Source organism: Dasypus novemcinctus, chromosome 9 (assembly GCF_030445035.2).
Source record: "Dasypus novemcinctus isolate mDasNov1 chromosome 9, mDasNov1.1.hap2, whole genome shotgun sequence".
Classification (NCBI taxonomy): domain Eukaryota; kingdom Metazoa; phylum Chordata; class Mammalia; order Cingulata; family Dasypodidae; genus Dasypus; species Dasypus novemcinctus.
In genome coordinates this window covers 127,453,503-127,468,931 of record NC_080681.1, presented here as the reverse complement: position 1 = coordinate 127,468,931, position 15,429 = coordinate 127,453,503, and the positions used below count along the sequence as shown (strand labels likewise).

Here is a 15,429-nt window from a genome sequence, read left to right as displayed (position 1 = left end):
GACAAGGCCTTCTTTCACAAAACCAATAAATACAAGAACAAAACTTAAACACATGACCTGCCCAAGAGATTTGAAAAAGGGAAAAAAGTCCTGATTTTTTTTTCAGAATTTATTCCCTAATCCTTTCAAAGAATAACGTTGAAGGTATGACTCAAATAAAAAAAAAACCAAAAAACAAAAAAAGGGAGTGAGACCATTTTATAACTGCTTTAAATAACTTTTGATAACTTAAAGGAAATGTTACCTTTCCTCTCTAGAATTCATATCTTCACACAATAGTTGAATTTAAAATATTTCTAATGTAATGATTAATGGGAAAAAAGAATGTATTTATCAAACATGTATAAGCTTTACTGTAAACAATTACGCATTTCAAAAAGACACTAACTTTAAAAGGCACAAAAAAAGTGATGAAAACCCTCAATTACAGAAAAGCCAAGTTTATTTAATGAAAAACTAGAATAAAAATTAGCAAATACACAAAAAATATACACACAGCAGCAGCACTATGTAATACCTCTCAAAGGGGGAGTAGCAGGGGTTAGAGACTACCCAACATAGCACGTCATTTGGGGGGGGGGAATCAAAAAAGAGTCTTTTCAAACTATGACTGCTCTATGACAGTCCACCTGGCCACCCAAGAGCTCTAATGGAGATGGGCTATGAGGTTAATGTTGCTTTTATGCCTGCCAACACAACCTCCCTCCTGCAGCCCATGGATCAAGGAGTCACTTTGACTTTGGAGTCTTACTGTTTAAGAAATACATTTCGTAGGCTACAGCTGCCATAGTGAGTCCTCTGATGGATCTGGGCAAAGTCAATTGAAAACCTTCTGGAAAGGAGCCACCATTCTAGATGCCATTAAGAACATTCATGATTCATGGGAGGAGATCTAAAAAATCAACATTAGGTGGAGAAAGTGGCCACAGTAGTTGCTGAGGGCAGGAAGAAGGTAGAAAAGATGTGATGTGGGAGCATTTTTAGGATTTTGAGTTGTCCTTAATGATATTGCAGGGTCAGCTGCTGGACTTTATATATCCTGCCATAACCCACTGAATGTACCAGGGGAGAGTGCGAACTACAGGGTAAACTATTATCTGTGTAGTACAGCAGTGCGCCAAAATGCAATGAGTTGCCACAATGAGGGAGGTTGTTGGTGTGGGAGAAGTGAGGTGGGGAGGTGTAAGGAACCTCTTATATTTTTTAATGTAACATTTTTTTGTGATGTATATATCTTCAAAAAAATACAATTTACAAAAATGATGTGGTGGGGGGTGAGGAGCGGGTTATATGGGAACCTGTTATGTTTTCTAATGTAACATTCCTTGTGATTTATTAACTTTAATTAAAAAAGAAGGTAAAACATAGGGGAAAAAATAAAGTATATACATAAAAAAAAAAGAAAGAAAGAAATTTCACAAGAATAAGACATTGTTCTAAAACAGGAAAAAAAGAAAATCAACATTAACAGAGTTGGGAAGAAGTTAATTCCAGCCCTCATGGATAACTTTGAGGGGTTCAAGACTTCAGTGGAGGAAGTCTTGCAGATGGGGGGGAAATAGCAAGGAAACCAGAATTAGAAGTGGGGACTGAGGATGTGGCTGAACTCTGCAATCTCATGATAAACCTTGAAGAGATGAGAAGGTGCCTCCTATGGATGAGCAAAGAAAGTAGTTTCTTGAGATGGAATCTACTCCTGGTGAAGATGCTGTGAACACTGTTGAAATGACAACAACGGCTTCAGAATATTATGTATACTTAGTTAACAAAGCAGTGGCAGGGTTTGAGAGAATTGATCCCAATTCTGAAAAAAGTTCTACTGTGGGTAAAATGCCATCAAATAGCATCACATGCTGGAGGGAAACCTTTTGTAAAAGGAAGAGCTCATCAATGCAGCAAGCTTCACTGCTGTCTTAAGAAATTGCTACAATCACCCTAACCCTCAGCAACCACCTCGCTGACCAGTTAGCAGTCATCAACATCGAGACAACACCATCCACCAGCAGAAAGACTATAACTCCCTGAAGGTTCAGATAATAGTTAGCATTTTTTAGCAATAAAATATTTTTAATTAAGTTATGTACGTTGTGTTTTTTTAAGACACAATGCTACTGCACACTTAGTAGACTACAGTATAGCATAAAGGTAACTTTCATATGCACTGAAAACAAAAAATTTGTGACTCGCTCTGTTGCGATACTCACTTTATTACAGTGGACTGGACCTGAACCCACAGTATCTCCAAGTATGCCTGTATGTACAATTGGGGATAAATTGCAATGAGATTCTTATGCATTTAGGATGCTAAATTTAAACCTCATGGTAACTACAAAGAAAATACTGGAGAATATGCAATCTTGTAGAAACAAATGAGAGTACAAACTGCCAAGAGCAGGGGGAACAGGTGCTGTTGGGTTTCTGTTTGGGGAGATGGGGAAGGTTTAGTAATGGAAGGTGGCAGGGGTACCTCAGTATTTCAAAGGGGATCAATCCCACTGAATGCTGTGCCTGGGAGGGGCTGAGATGGAAAAGCCTGTATTGCATATAATATGTTCCCACAATGACAAAAAGGAAGAGCACCCAAAGAGACAATTACAATTAAACATAATACATGATCCTGGATGGGACCCAGCAAGGAAGGAGAAAAGGCTCAAAGGGACATATTTAAAAATTGGAGTATAGACTATAAGTTTTATATCAGTGCTAAATTTCTTGAGCTTGACAACTGCACTTAAGGTAGATACACAAGTGAATACCCTTGTTCTTAGGAAATGTGCCTGGCAGTAATAAGTGCTCAAGGAGCATGATGTACACAACCTGCACTCGAGTGGTCAGAAAATGGACTGATAGACCGATGGATGGATAAATGGATGGATGGATGGATAAAGAGAGAGAGGGAGGGGAAGAGAGAGAGAAAGAAAGCAAGAATGATAGGACAAAGGCAGCAAAATGTTAAAACTAGTGGATCAAGGTATCGGGGGGAAAAGGGATGTTAGAGTTCTCTAATGGAGTTTGTATTATTTTAGTAACTGTCCTGTAAGTGTGAAAGTATTTCAAAATGAAAAGTTGGAAAAAAAAAAAAAAAAACCCTATGGCAAAGCAGTCCCCACTCTGACCTACAGAACAATTCCTTGGTCTACTTAGAAAAGGCAAACAGTATTTTGTTATGAACACACAACAGCCCAGGTTGAAACTGAAAGATAACCAAAGGATTATCAGTTCAATCCCAACTAAACCCCACGACTGAAAACACAGAGAGAAAGAATTTCTTCTTCTAAACACAACACAGAGAAAGAATTTCTTCTTTTAAACACAACACAGAAAGAATTTTTTCTTTTAAACACAACACACAGAGAAAGAATTTCTTCTTCTAAACACAATTTTCCACTATTCCCCCATTTCTGGCTCAGAGACCCCTGGAGTGGCTCCTGTTGGCCTGAGAGGAAAGAAGACCTTCCGGGGGGACACGGCAGAGGACAGCCGGGGCAGGAGCCCGTCCTGCAGCCAAGTGAGCCTCCCAGGGCCGCGGGGAGCTCCCTCCGTGGAAACGTGCCGCAGAACGAAGCTTGTTTCCGCTCTGGCCAGGATCCTTGGTGTCTCCGGCCTGCCCTCCCTCCGCCAGCAGCACAGGGAGCGCCGCGAGGCAGGCCCCACGGTGGGTCCGTGAGCTGCGCATTCAGGAACGACGGGGGAGTGAGGCACTGGGCAGGCAGCCATGGGCCTCATGTGGCTTCCACTGGGGCCCCTCGACAGCATCCACTTTTAAGAGGGACGCTGTAGGGGAGTGGATGTGGCTCAAGTGGTTGAACACCCACCTCCCACACGGGAGGTCCTGGGTTTGGGCCGCAGTGCCTCCTAAACAAACAAACAACAAGCAAACAAACGGAAAAAACAACTCAATGTGGCTCCATGACTGAGCACCGGCTTCCCAAACGCAAGATCTGGGGTTCGATCCCCAGTCCCTGAAAAAAAACAGTAAGTTGTACTGCTCTCTTGACTCGAATAAATAAGAACCATTCTAGAGTCCATTCCCCATCACTCTGCTTTTGGGACACCAAAGCAACCCAGTTACTTGTGTCACAGCGAGGCCAGGTGACGTAGCCGACTGCGTCAGCAAGGCCCAGGGCGCTGCGAGCTCTGGGGCAATCACCGCCTGGTCAGGCTGCCGGCAACCACCAGGATTTCCATCCAGTGACACTCAAAAGTAGAAAGGCAGAGCCGAGGCCTGCCAGGGAAAGTCAGGGACGCAGTTGGTTCAGGAAGGAATTTAAGGGAGAATTATCTCCACCTCAAAAACAGAAGGTAGAAATTGCACAGTGTTTTGGCCTCCAGGATTAATTTTCAAATGACACTTTTTTAGAGGCTGAATGAATCATAAACTGCCTTGGAAGCAGTGAAAGGCCATTCCCTTCCACAGGTCTCCAGTGGCAGGAGCGATCCTGAGCCCCCCGAGCTGCCCATGCCGGCTCCACCAGCCAGGCAGGGGGTCGGAGCAGGGGGCAAGGCAAGCCTGGCGCGGAGAAGCCTTCAATGTCAGAAAAACCGGCTCAGGTTCAAGGCAAGACTTCTTTTTCCAAGTCTTTCTCAGAACGTTGTTGCCTTAAAAGTAACGAAATAGCATCTTCTTTCAGGACCATGTATTACACAGACCAGTCAATAGAAAGCCACAGCACACGAAGTCGGTCCCTTCATCCACATTTAGGCTGGAAGGCCAGCGCCAAGTCCAAATGGGGTCCCTCCTGCTGGCAGCATGCCCACCTCAAACCTGATCAATGCCAGCCATGGCACCATCCATCTTTAAAACCAGAAAAGCACAGGGCAACTGTACAACTAGAAAAAGATCCTCTCCACGTGTAGAGTCACTGCTGAGAAGGGCAGGCTGCATTTCTCTCTGCTCCCGCTGCCGTGGGGCAGAGCTCCTGCTCGGCACGATGTAGCCCCACAGCCCTACTGTCCGTCCACCCATCCCTCCCTCCTGTGTAACAACACCGACTCGAGGGAACGTGGCACCCACGCTCACGCTCACACGGTGCAGGGGAATGCAGAAACTAAACTTTGAAGTAAACCTACTTTTCTGTGTTCTGAAGGTCAGGGTCACGGGAGGGAACGGCTAGGTGGCATGGCTGGGCCACCACTGGCCTTGGCTCCTTGCCGTGGGCATCGCGCTCGGAGGAGCCGGCTTCCCCAGCTCCTTGGCGGCTCTGGCATCACCCGCACAACAAAAACACGGCTCTCCGCCCCACATGAGCCTTGCTGCACTCCAGGTAACTCCAGATTTTTCCAGAAACTCTAAGGACTGTGCTCCTCACTAACCCGACGTCAGCAGAGGACACACCGAGATGGCTGGCCTAGGCTGCGCCGGACGGACATGCGGCTCGGCCAGGCAGCCACCAGGCCCACCAGCCTGGGTCTACCCGGTGTTGAATGAGGATTCAAACCCTCGACTTCCCACTCAGGCCTGCAGTGTGACCTAGAGGGGCCCCAGGGGGCAGTGGACTCAGAGCCGAGAAGCCCCTCGGGGTATGCACGCCAAGCCCTCCACAGGGGGGACCCCAACTCAAGGACTGGCTCTGCGCATGCCAACTTCTGCTCCAGCGGGGCTGGGAGAGCGAGGCACCCCTGCACTGGGGGCCTCGGCCGGTCTGGGTCAGTCAGAGGCTATTACAGGGGCTCTAAGCACTCTCAGAGTCAAAGTGAGGGGCCAGGGAACTCCCCCGATGGCAGCCAAGCAACCTGGTGCAAGTTCATCCCTCGACACTCGCCAAACCCTTCCAAAGGGAAAGACACAGCGCGTCGGGGACGGGAGGCGAGAGGACGGCAACGACGCGGTAGGGCGCGCGGGCTCGGTCTCAGCTCGCCAGGCTTCGCCCCGTCTCCAGGTCCGCAGCACCCTCGCCTTCAAAGGCTCAGCTCCTGGCGCGTGGAGAGGACGAAGGAGGCAAACGGGCTTCCACAGCAGCGCCCCCCCAGCGACCTCGGTAAGCCCCCGCCCCGCATCGCCCCCGGGTTCAATCCTCCACTGCCAGGACCCCAGAGGCCTTGGGCCTTACTCTGTGCAAACCAGAAGCATAAAACCTAAACATCCCCAAGCTTAGACGGCCGAGACCCCCGCCCCGGCCACAGTCAGCACGTCCGCGAGCACGGACGCTGCCGAGGAACTTTTCCTGCTGTGTCAAAGGCGCCAACCCGCTGTACAGCCTCAAACAGCACTTCTGCCTCACGGCGGGGCCTCTCCTCGCCGGCACGACGGGCATTCACATGAGCTGACGGCAGCCTTACAGCCACCACGGCACAGTTCAGAAAGGCTTTACCTAATCGTCCTGCTCGCCTTCTCCCACACACGTGGAGCAAGGGCAGCAGTCAGAGCCCACACGCGCCAAGACATGCCGGTGTGAACTGTGGGCCACGGCCAGAGTCGCACGTCCGCACCCGGCCTGAGCGGCTCCGCCAACTGCAAAGGGCAGCTCCCAGCAGGAGAGGGCACTTGGGCCTGCGGCCACCGTCCCCTCACATGTAGCCGTCTCCTGCCAGGACAGCGCAGCTCCTCTCCGGCTCTCTGCACTTGCAGTCAGCCATGCTCTTACTGTAAAACGCCCACGTCCCTAGGCAGGCCCCGCAGAGTCCGGCCGAGGGCACTGTGGCCGCCTCACCAACCTCGCCTGCCGCTGCTCCAGCCCAGCTGTTCTCCTACCCACCGCCGGACCCCTGCCTCAAGCCCATGCACAGGCCAGCCCCCTCCATGGGGGCACCCTCCTCCCTGTTTCTGTCTTACCTTTTAGGGCTCAGCTTCAGGGCCAGCTTTGCAGAGAGACTGCTGGCCGCCCTTCCTATGGCAGCTCTGCCCATTCTCCTCGGGAGAGCTGCGATTCGGGCTCCTTCCGAGCACTCGTACCTGGCTACCTGCTTCTCGGTGCTGCCACCAACACACGGAACTTCCCTAGAGGGTGAGTGCCACACCTGTCCCATGCCCTCACCACCCTGGGTTCAGCACTATGGCCAAAGAAGAGCAGGTGCTGCCAGATGCTTGGGGAACTGGGGCGGCCGAAAGGAGATGGAAAGCAGCCACAGGTGGGGCTGGCAGACACGGGCACGTGGGAGGGACAGGCTACCAACCCAGCCCAGCGCAGGCCGCCTCCACCGAGGCAGGGCAAGGGTGAGCCCGCCGTCCGCCACCCAGGCAAGTCACTTCACCTCTAAGTTCCTGTTCTTCCATCTTAAAGAGAAAAAACTCAAGGGAAGAAAGAGGAAAAAGTGAGGGACACGGATGAGAACAGTCCTTCTCAAACTGGGTTCCAAGAACCCCCAGGTTCCTTGAAGGCGACTCCCAGACCCTCCCTGAGGCTTCAGGGAAGGCCAAAGGCAGGAGATCCCCCCCACCGCTCGGCCAGGGCAGCGCCGCCCGGGCGCTCAGCGGGGCTTCCGCGTAGCGTGCTGTTGGGAAAAAGAAGTGCCCGCTGCTGAACGAGCTTCCCCGATGGCCCAAGAGGGTCTGAGAGGCCCCAGCTCCTCAGGCCCGGGTGCCCTCCCACACAGCAGCGCCAGCCCCGCCCCCCGGGTGCCCTCCCACACAGCAGCGCCAGCCCCGCCCCCCGGGTGCCCTCCCACACAGCAGCGCCAGCCCCGCCCCCGCCCCCCCAGGGCTCACCTCGTTGAAGACAATCCTGGGTGGCTGCCTCGAGAGCTGCTTGACTGGCTTCACCGTGGTCTTCCATGTCCTCCCAAAGAAGTGACGGTAGGTGACATCAAAGAGAGACACCCGCAGGTGGCACTCGGCCTCCGGCAGCACTTCCAGAATTCCCTGGGAGGTAGAGGGGATTGGCTGAGCGCTCACAGCGTGAGTCACCTCTCAGTCGCCAGCAGAATATTCCAATAGACACAGGCCCCTCAGCGGCCATGCCCGCTGTTCAGGTGCTGGCACCCATTTCCTTCAGGAACTACCACTCCCCCATTGGCACTGGCCTCAGTGGGATTATAAATCAAGGTGCGGGAGGCAGACTTGGCCCAGTGGTTAGGGCGCCCGTCTACCACATGGGAGGTCCGCAGTTCAAGCCCCGGGCCTCCCTGACCCGTGTGCAGCTGGCCCATGCGCAGTGCTGATGCGCACAGGGAGTGCCGTGCCACGCAGGGGTGTCCCCCGCGTAGGGGAGCCCCATGCGCAAGGAGTGCGCCCCGTAAGGAGAGCCACCCAGCACAAAAGAAAGCGCAGCCTGCCCAGGAATGGCGCCGCACACACGGAGAGCTGACACAGCATGATGCCGCAACAAAAAGAAACACAGATTCCCGTGCCGCTGACAACAGAAGCGGACAAAGAAGACACAGCAGATAGACACAGAGAACAGACAACCAGGGTGGGGGGGGAGGGGAGAGAAATAAATAAATCTTTGAAAAAATAATAATAATAATAAATCAAACTGCTCGGGCCCTCGCCACCAAGGGGTGGGTCTGGCCCACCAGGGCACTGCGTTCCGCTGGCGCACACACAGCCCCAAGACCCCCACAGGGCCAAGGAGGCACAAGAGAGCCCAGGGCTGCTGAGAAGCGGGCGCCCGTCAGGAAGCAGGCCTGGAGCACCACGTGGTGCCAACAGCGGCAGCGAGAACCAGCCCTGCGGACATCACAGCCCTGGATCACACCCCCTGAAGCTGGTCCTGACTGCAGGTTATCTCTTACGTGAATTAACAAATTCGCTCTGCGCTCAAGCCATTTCAGGTGGGCTTTTGAGCATTGCAACCAGGTAAGCCCTTCCCGATACATCAGAAACTCAGTCCTCGACTCGTCAGGACTACGCGGGTGGACGTGACACAGGAAAAGCAGATCTTTGAGGACTGTGAAACCTGGCTACCAATTTAGAACAAAGCATCAGAGACCAGGAGCCCAAAGCCCTTTTCCTGTAGCTTCACGGCTTACAGCAAGTTCCTGGTTTGGGCATTTTTAGCTCTTTCGTTACAGGCCGTGGCTGGCAATAGTTAGGTCTTACGGTGCATTCCCTGGGTTTGTTTTCTTTCTTTCATTCACTCAACACGCATGAGTTAAGTGTCTACTCTGTGCCAGGCACTGGTCCAGGTAATATGGACACAACAGAGAACAAAGCAGACAACCACTGTCCCTACAGGGCTTACTTGAGAGAAAGGAGGGGGACAGATGCGTGTGTGCTTTGTTTGCGATGGGATGATTGGGCAGGTGCTCCGAGAAGAGACATGGGAGTGGAGAGCTAAGGGAAGGAGGAAGAGTGAGCCAGGCAGGAGGAGCAGCAGAAGCAAAGGCCCTGGGGCAGAAGAGGGCTGGGGTGCCTGCGCAGGAGGCTGGGGGGGGGGACAGACGAGAGCCGCAGGCCTCGCGGAGCATGATGGAAGCGTGGCTTTTAAGCCAAGGGGATGAACGGACAGGGCAAGGTTCTGGGCTGAAGTGTCCTGATCTGGTTCGGGAGCTAGGAAAGCCACTTGGGTTGGAGCGTGATGATGGGGACTTGGAGGCTGCGGCCATCACCAGATGGTGCTGGGGGAGACACGGCCATACCCGCTGCCCTACCGCGGTGGTGGACGGGTGGGGCACAGGGGGGCAGGTGAAGGGTGGTGACCAGCTGTCCCAGACGACCCAGGGCTGGTCTGAGCTGGGCACTGGGAGTCCACCACCCCAGAGAAGGATGTCTGCAAGGGTTCTGGCCGGAACACCTGGGAGAAAGAGGGTGTCGTGTAAGGAGATGGTGAGGATGGGGGAAGAGCAGGTCTGGAGGAGAAACCAGGGCGTGTCAACCCTCTGGCTGGCTGGCTCAGCTCCGCCCCTCCCTGAACCCTGCGACCCTCGGATCCCCAGACCCTGCTCTCGACCCAACCCTGCCGCCTCTGTCCCTGCCTCTCCCCCTTCTCCTCGCCTTCTCCACCCAGCACCCCTCCTGCATGCCAGGCACCCCAAAGCTGCACAGCTCCCAGGCCCCCTGCCAGGCCCTCCCTCCCTGTTCCCTGCTTCCGACTGCTCCAGAGCACCCACGGCTGTTTGTTTCCATGCTGAGAGCCTGCCGCCCCCAGCCAGAATGTGGGCTCCATGGGGCGACAGCCTGGAAGTGTGCCCCCTGCTCTATCCGCACTCGTACCTCCTCAGGGCACCTCCTCCAGGGGGCCTGGTCCAGAGCACCTGGCTCACCCCTGGTGTCCCAGGGCCCTGCCATTGGCCCCCTCCTCCCCCTCCGCAGCAAGGCGCGAGTGTGCAAGAGGCTAGGGCACATCCTAGCACCCAGGCTCCTGGCGTACCACAGGCAGAGGGCAGGGCAAGCAGAGGGCAGAGCAGGCAGAGGGCAGGGTGGGCAGAGGGCAGGGGGCAGAGGGCAGGGCGGGCAGAGGGCAGGGTGGGCAGAGGGCAGGGCGGGCAGAGAGTAGAAGGCAGGGCGGTCAGAGGGCAGGGTGGGCAGAGAGTAGAGGACAGGGCAGGCAGAGGGCAGGGGGGGCAGAGAGCAGGGTGGGCAGAGAGTAGAGGGCAGGGCGGGCAGAGAGTAGAAGGCAGGGCGGGCAGAGGGCAGGGCGGGCAGAGGGCAGGGCAGGCAGAGAGCAAAGGGCAGAGGGCAAAGGGCAGAGGGCAGGGTGGGCAGAGTAGAGGGCAGTGCGCGCAGAGGGCAGGGTGGGCAGAGGGCAGGGCGGGCAGAGGGCACAGCAGGCAGAGGGCAAGGCAGGCAGAGGGCAGGGCGGTCAGAGGGCAGAGGGCAGAGGGCAGGGTGGGCAGAGGGCAGGGCGGGCAGAGGGCAGGGGGCAGAGGGCAGGGGGGCAGAGGGCAGGGCGGGCAGAGGACAGAGGGCAGAGGGCAGGGCGGGCAGAGGGCAGGGTGGGCAGAGGGCAGGGCGGGCAGAGGGCAGGGGGGCAGAGGGCAGGGCGGGCAGAGGGCAGGGCGGGCAGAGGGCAGGCTGCAGGAAAGCCAGGCCCAGCCCGGGCATAAAGCCACCTCTTGCCAACAACTTGTCTTGGGAAATCACCCAGATGTCAATCACCTGTGTCTTTTAATGGCTCCACCATCAGCAGAAAGAAATGCTTACCAAGGGTCAAAAGTGCTGAGCAGACGCTGAACCGCCTGTTCTCTTTGCTGATGAGCAGTGCCAAAGCCCAGCGTCCCGGGCCCAGTGCCGCAGGCTCCGACCAACGAGGGAGCGCCAGTGCGCTGGCCAGAAACCCCACCTTGGCTGAGCGCGGTACCAGCCTGCGTTTGACCCTGAAGAGCCGGTTTCTCACCTGTCTGATTAGCGGCCCCTCGAGCCACTTGAGGACACACTGAAATGCTGTGGACTCCTTCAGAAGCTGGCGCCCTCTCTGTGGGTGGGGAGGGACAAGCACGTTTTGGGCGAATATCTTGTGCCAGTCACCCATTGTGCCGGTCCAAGGGCCCCTTGTGTCTCCAGGTCACCTGCAACATTCAAGTTCAAATGCATTTAAGGAGTAAGGATTACAGTGCTCAGAGCAACTCCGGAAGTTTCCTATCCCTGAATCCGAGGAACCTCCTCCCCTGAAGCCCACTCCCCAATTCCACCCACCAAACACCAGCGCGGGAGACTTGTGTTGCTGGCAGAATTGTGCTGCCACCCCTGGAAAATGTGCCCATCCAGGCCAAGAACCTCTTCACCACGTTCTCGGGGGCAGACGGGCCCAGCATGGCCCCCGGGGGCATGGCCACCCTGGCCTCGGTGACTGCTATGGGCCTGGGCTCCAGCAGGGCCGCCTGGTACAGCTGAGTAGGTAGGACACTGCCCAAGGGTGCCAGGTCTTGGGTGAGGGGCAGCTGAAATGCAGCCCTGGTGTGGGGCCACCTTGGGGGTGCAAGTCTCGGGTACAGCCCTGGGGGCAGAGAGGTCGCCAGCCTGAAGCAGCCAGGGGCCACCCTGGGAAAGTAAGCCGGAGACACACACAAGAGCAGGCAAAGCTATGGGAGGCCCAGAAGCCGGCTCAAGGGGACCTAGAGCCAGTCACCCCAGGACAGTCTCTCTTTGCCAGTTTGGGACAGGTTTGGGGGGTCACCAGCTTCTTAGGGACCTGCCTCACTAAGGATGTCTATTTCCAGCCAGGGATCCGAGAACCTCCTCTGGATGTCTCTCCAGCTGACACAGCACCTTAAGATCTCAGCCTTTCTAAGAGGCTAACTTGTGTACCCTAGAATGACGAACAAGGGGCCAGAGTGGGGCGTGGTCAGCCACAGTTCTCTAAGGGCAGTCCCAGACACCAGGGGCTCCCCAAGATCCTGTCAAGGTCATCTGCCTTCTCCCCAGTGCTGATATTTGCACCGATGGGCGAAAAGCAGGGGTGGGTGGCAGGGTGGGGGCTCGGCACAAATTGAGACGGGGCCCCAAGCTGGACAGGTGGTCAGTGGGTTCTTCTCCACTCACAGTAAAAACTATACAGGTTTCGCTCAAGAAAGTCCTTGGTGAAGCGGTAAGAAGTGTTAACTATATTGCCTTTTGACTCTTCAGTACCATATTCTTAATTCTGTGCCATCAAATGGGATGTACCCGAAAAGCATTTTAGCCGCAAACTGCAGTACGAGGGTTGACGGGGGGAAGCACTGGTGGGACTGTTTGGGTGGCAAGCTGAACTAGCAGCTTTTTCCAGGGAACATTTTTACCAAAAAGAATGACAGGCAAACTGTGATTATGCAGAGCTCAGTACTTGACAGACATTTTCTCAAACATGAACAAAGTGAGCCTGTCACTTCAAGGAAAACAACCATAATAAAAAATCGCACTTCCAAGCAAAAATCAGAATTGGGAAAATGCGTATCCTTCACCATGAGCTTGAGTTTCTTAGTTCCTAAAAGACTTTTCTGATGCCATGGGTGGTAATGGAAGCAAATGTGATTTTCTCAAAAATATGTCCATATTTGAAAGATTTCTCTGTAACTCTGTAAACCAGCATTTCCCAAACAATGATACAAAATCGTGCACGAGTGAAAGATCCAAACTAGACCAAAGGATTTTAGCCTAACGGTTAAGGTTTCAGATCCCGCACAAGGCTGCAGGAAACTACCTGGTGGTCCTGATGAAGCAGCACAGCCTGTCACCGGTTACCTGAGGCCCTGCTCCCCGCCCTGCAGGAGGCTGGCCCTTCTTCCTGCCCTTCAACCAACACAGCGCGGCACAGCAGCCTGCGGGCAGCCCTGGCGCCAGACTCCCCCTAACCGCTGAGAAGCCGGGCACAGAGGAGACTGGCAAAGTGCAGAGCAATCTCACTCTTCTTCCTAATTTTTTTTTAGGAAACTCTACCTGGTTTTCAAGAAAGATATAACATTTATGTTAGCATGTAGGGGTGTTGTTTGTTGCTTTTGAAGGAATTAACATTCTCAACATTTCTCACTTTTAAGTTGTAGTACAATAAATGCTGATACATATAACTCACATAAACCAATGTCCTTCAGGGGCCTCAAAATATTTTAAGTATATAGGGTTCCAAAACCACAAGGTTTGAGAAAGGCTGTTCTAGGGGGCTCCAAATGGGAAGCCAGGCCTGGCGCACAGGGCCAGGAGGAGAGCCTGCAGGGCACAGGTGTGGGTGGCTCCCATCTGTGAGGCTCCCCTCCCCGGGGGCCTCCCAGGGTCCCGCCTCCTCCAGCTGGAATCCCACACCCACACCCCGCACCCCCCGCCAGCCACATCCAGACTGTCACTGCCTGAACACACGGGGACACAGGGTGTTCTTGTTTGATCTTTGGGGTGCTTTTTGCTCACTCCCCCTTGCTTTGTGGCGCCACCTCCCCCAGTTCCCCACCCCACTGGAGCTCAGTCCTGCGAGCCCCAAAGGCCTTCTTGGCCTTTCTGAGTTGGGTTCTGTGGGGGCTGGCTGTGGCTCCCAAGGAGGCCCTCAGTCTCACCCCTGGACCCTGTGAATGTGGGCGGCCTCGAGGAGCTGCAGAAGGCAAGGAGAGAGATTCTCCTCAGATTCTCCCCAGAGCCAGCCTGCCCGAGCCGGAGGCTGACTTTGCACCTCCGGCCTCCAGGACCCACAGAGGGTCCGTCTGCGCGGCGCTACCCGGCGCTTTGCTCCAGCAGCCCCAGCCTGTCACCTGCCGGCGCGGAGGGTGGCCGGTGCCAGCTCCGGCGCCTCTGGTGGCCGCCCGGGCACCGGCTGGCTCCTCAAGGAGGCTCAACCCAGTGTCATTGGCGCCTGGCTCAGCCTCAGAACTCAAAAGGCCCGAAACCCAACTCAAGTTTCAGTAAAATTGACCCTCAAGCACTTTTTTATCAGAGAAATGGTCTTTTCCCGCTGACTTTCATTATAAAATGGGGAGGCTTAGTCATACATAATGAATGTGGTAATGGCCCAAGATGGATGGTTTTAGAAGTCTCTGCCAAAACGGGAGACGTCCTGGGGGTGGCCTCTTGGGCTGTCCACCCTGCAGTGCAGCGTCTCCAGCTCCCGGACTGGGCCCCTCTGCAGTCACCCCACCCTCTAACCCCCTCTAACCCCCCTCTGCAGTCACCCCACCCTCTAACCCCCTCTAACCCCCCTCTGCAGTCACCCCACCCTCTAACCCCCTCTAACCCCCCTCTGCAGTCACCCCACCCTCTGCTCCCCCGCCCAACCCCCCACACCTGCCCTCGGTCCAGGGCGCAATACTATGCCTGGCCAGCAGCGGCTCCCAGGGGCCACGCACACACCCCGGGGGGCTCACCGGGCCTGGGCGGGAGCTTCCGAGGGGGCTCCATCCATACCCAACTGCCACGGCTGAGAGGCACGGTGGCCCCGGGATTGCGGGGTTTAAGGGAGGGCGTGGGGAGCAAAAACACAGCCCCACACTGCCCTCCAGGGACCTGCAACCGCCTCCCATCCTCCCACCGCTCCCAGCAGGTAGCTCCCAGCAGGTAAAACCCAGACCCCCTGGGGCACCTTTCAGGGCATCCTCCCGCCGCCCTCACCCCTCCCCACCTCCAGGCTTGGCCTGATGACCCCCCCCTCCACACACACACACACACATACACCGTTTCTAAGCAGACTCCCTCTCAACACCCCCCACGATAATTCCTAGTGGTCCGAAAAGGGTCACACCCAGCGTCACCCCTCAGAGAGCCTCCCCCTTGCTCCCACACACAGGACGTGGGACAGAAAGGTCTCCACCCTCCACGGGGATCCGCTCTGCCAGGGCTCTCTCCAGGGGGCACTCTGCTCGCTGAGGTGGGAAGGTCAGCACCAGGTCCTGCGCGAAAGTCTCTTCAGGGATAAACAAGAAAGACGGAGGGGCCTTGGGGCTAGAGGAGCAAGAGGAAGGAGAGGGCTCCAGGCCTGGAGACCAAAGAGGTACAATGTGTTCCGCAAGGAGGAAACAGTAAAAACCAAGAAAAGGCACCAGCGTTTACTTACGGCACTCCTACTAAGTGCCAGGCATTCACAATTTCCTACTTGTTATTCCAACACCCCATGAGGTAAATATCATTCTTACACCCACTTCATGGATGAAGAAGTTAAG

General features: G+C 55.0%; 1 protein-coding gene across 42 annotated transcripts in view; it reads right to left on the bottom strand.

Moving 5' to 3' along the window:
• The window catches only part of NPHP4 (nephrocystin 4), a 167,644-nt gene that overhangs the window by 148,805 nt on the left and 3,410 nt on the right, over positions 1–15,429 (bottom strand). For 39 of the 42 annotated variants that reach the window (XR_011649774.1, XR_011649780.1, XR_011649775.1 and 36 more), the window contains exons 2-3: positions 11,214–11,385; positions 7,646–7,798 (exon numbers count right to left, since the gene is read on the bottom strand). Coding sequence is in view for 14 of the 42 variants with exons in the window: in XM_058304571.2 (XP_058160554.1) it covers positions 7,646–7,798; positions 11,214–11,348 (288 nt within the window). In the remaining 28 variants the exon portion in view is untranslated. The remainder of the gene's footprint in view (positions 1–7,645; positions 7,799–11,213; positions 11,386–15,429) is intronic. The other 3 variants (XR_011649781.1, XM_071217813.1, XM_071217818.1) reach the window with 1 other exon arrangement.